The sequence below is a fragment of the Clupea harengus genome, chromosome 2 (assembly GCF_900700415.2).
Source record: "Clupea harengus chromosome 2, Ch_v2.0.2, whole genome shotgun sequence".
NCBI lineage: Eukaryota > Metazoa > Chordata > Actinopteri > Clupeiformes > Clupeidae > Clupea > Clupea harengus.
This window is the reverse complement of record NC_045153.1, coordinates 843,427-845,926: the sequence shown is the minus strand read 5'-3', so window position 1 is coordinate 845,926 and position 2,500 is coordinate 843,427. Positions and strand designations below refer to the sequence as shown.

Below are 2,500 nucleotides of genomic sequence, written 5' to 3'. Positions count from 1 at the left end.
TGTATTTTTGAACTGCTGATTGTTGTCCTCTGCTCTTCGAGAGGCTTAGCATGTTCTGTTTGTGTATTTGACTGCTGAATGTTGTCCTCTGTAGATAGAGGCTTAGCAGGTGAAATATTGGGAGACTGTTGCTTTTTGTCCTCTGCTAAATTCAGAGGCTTAGCAGTTTTCCACGACCTTTGAAGCATAAATAAACTTATATCTTTGAACCCTCACTCTGTCTCTGAGCTTTCGGGCCAAACCCACATTTTTGACGGCAACCGAGACTCGGTCCGTCACACACACACACACACGCACGCACACACGCACACACGCACACACGCACACGCACACGCACACACACACACACACACACACACACACACACACACACACACACACACACACACAGGGCTTCACATCTTCCAATGTCTGTGGTTGCAGTTTTTTTTGGAATAGTAATTTACATAGTCAAAACATTGTCCATCTAAACCAAGTGGGCATACACAAAACAGTTTATATATTTACATGTTACACAGTATGGACATAAATAAAAACACGAAATGTAATGTACACACACACAAGGGGAGATGAAAGAAAAAAAAAGGAAACAAATTATACTTCAGAGTCTTACAAAAGAATTTGTGAAGTATTTTAATCAAGTTTAAAATACTTCACAAATACTTTTGTAAGACTCTGAAGTATGATTTGTTTCCTTTTTTTTATCTTTCATCTCCCCTTGTGTTGTATGGGATAGTGACATCAAGTTCTGCTCAAGGACTTTTCCCAAGTTTGACGCTATCTGTTCACCCTATCGCTTCACTAAGAGTGTCCTCCTGTGGCAAAGGGAGAGAGCACTCAGCCCACCCAGCCTTCAACCCGGATCTGCAGGACAACAACAAACCTGCACTTTAATAGCAATGCTGAAGAGTCAGGCTCGTTAGTATGGTAGTCAGAACACACACACACACACACACACACTGCCGGGAGTGTGACTGCACATGGAGCATTGGAGTGTGAGGGTGGCCTGGAATGAAAAATTACAAGTTTGCAACAAATTGTGGGTGGATTGCATGGGTGGAGCAACGTCGCTTTTGTCCGAAACACTAAACGCTGTGTGTGTGTGTGTGTGTGAGTGAGTGTGTGAGTGTGTGTGTGTGATTGTTTGTGTAAGTGTGTGTAAGTGTGTGTGTAAGTGTGTGTGAAGTGTGTGTGTAAGTGTGTGTGTGTGTGTGTGTGTGTGTGTGTGATTGTTTGTGTAAGTGTGTGTAAGTGTGTGTGTAAGTGTGTTTGAAGTGTGTTTGTAAGTGTGTGTGACATGTGTCAGAAACACCTAACGCTGAGTGTGTGTGTGAGTGTGTGTGTGTGTGTGTGTGTGTGTGTGTAAGTGTGTGTGTGTGAGTGTGTGTGTGTGTGATTGTTTGTGTAAGTGTGTGTGTAAGTGTGTGTGACATGTGTCAGAAACACCTAACGCTGTTTTACTTTGTTTATTTCCCTCACTGTGTGACGTGTGCCAGTATCTCCAGCGTCTCTTAATGATCTTCTCTCTCTTCAGGCCCTCAGTGATGACTCTGCTTCTTATTACCACACTGCTGTTCTCAGGTCAGTCTGCTCTTGACGTGTGTGTGTGTGTGTGTGTGTGTGTGTGTGTGTGTGTCTGTGTGTGTGTGTGTGTGTGTGTATTCAGATGGTTGTGTGTGTGTGTGTGTACTCCTCCCTCCTCTCAGGTCTGTGCAGTCTCTCCCCCTCTCCTCTCCTCTCCTCTCAGGTCTGTGCAGTCTCTACTCCTCTCCTCTCCTCTCCTCTCCTCTCCTCTCTGGTCTGTGCAGTCACTCCCCCTCTCCTCTCCTCTCCTCTCCTCTCAGGTCTGTGCAGTCACTCCCCCTCTCCTCTCCTCTCCTCTCCTCTCAGGTCTGTGCAGTCACTCCCCCTCTCCTCTCCTCTCCTCTCCTCTCCTCTCAGGTCTGTGCAGTCACTCCCCCTCTCCTCTCCTCTCCTCTCCTCTCCTCTCAGGTCTGTGCAGTCACTCCCCCTCTCCTCTCCTCTCCTCTCAGGTCTGTGCAGTCACTCCCCCTCTCCTCTCCTCTCCTCTCCTCTCCTCTCCTCTCCTCTAAGGTCTGTGCAGTCTCTACTCCTCTCCTCTCCTCTCCTCTCAGGTCTGTGCAGTCTCTACTCCTCTCCTCTCCTCTCCTCTCCTCTCCTCTCCTCTCCTCTCCTCTCCTCTCAGGTCTGTGCAGTCACTCCCCCTCTCCTCTCCTCTCCTCTCCTCTCCTCTCAGGTCTGTGCAGTCACTCCCCCTCTCCTCTCCTCTCCTCTCAGGTCTGTGCAGTCTCTCCTCCTGTGTGCCACGTGAGTTCCATGTGGTGAAGGGGGAAAAGACCTGGACAGAAGCTCAGCGCTACTGCAGAGAGGAGTTCACTGACCTCGCCACCATAGACAACATGAGGGAGATGGAGATGTTAAACAGCACAATGAATGAAGCAGGTGCTAAAAAGCCTTGGATTGGGCTGAAGCAGGGAAG

At 48.1% G+C, this 2,500-nt stretch overlaps 1 protein-coding gene across 1 annotated transcript in view; it reads left to right on the top strand.

Annotated features, from left to right (window-relative positions):
• The first annotated feature begins 1,425 nt into the window (after positions 1-1,425).
• Positions 1,426-2,500, top strand: part of LOC105909636 (macrophage mannose receptor 1-like) — an 11,266-nt gene continuing 10,191 nt past the window's right edge. Inside the window, exons 1-2 of the mRNA XM_042703082.1 lie at positions 1,426-1,581; positions 2,299-2,500. The exon at positions 2,299-2,500 is cut by the window's right edge and continues 182 nt beyond it. Of these exons, the coding sequence (XP_042559016.1) occupies positions 1,515-1,581; positions 2,299-2,500 (269 nt within the window). The 5' untranslated portion in view covers positions 1,426-1,514. The remainder of the gene's footprint in view (positions 1,582-2,298) is intronic.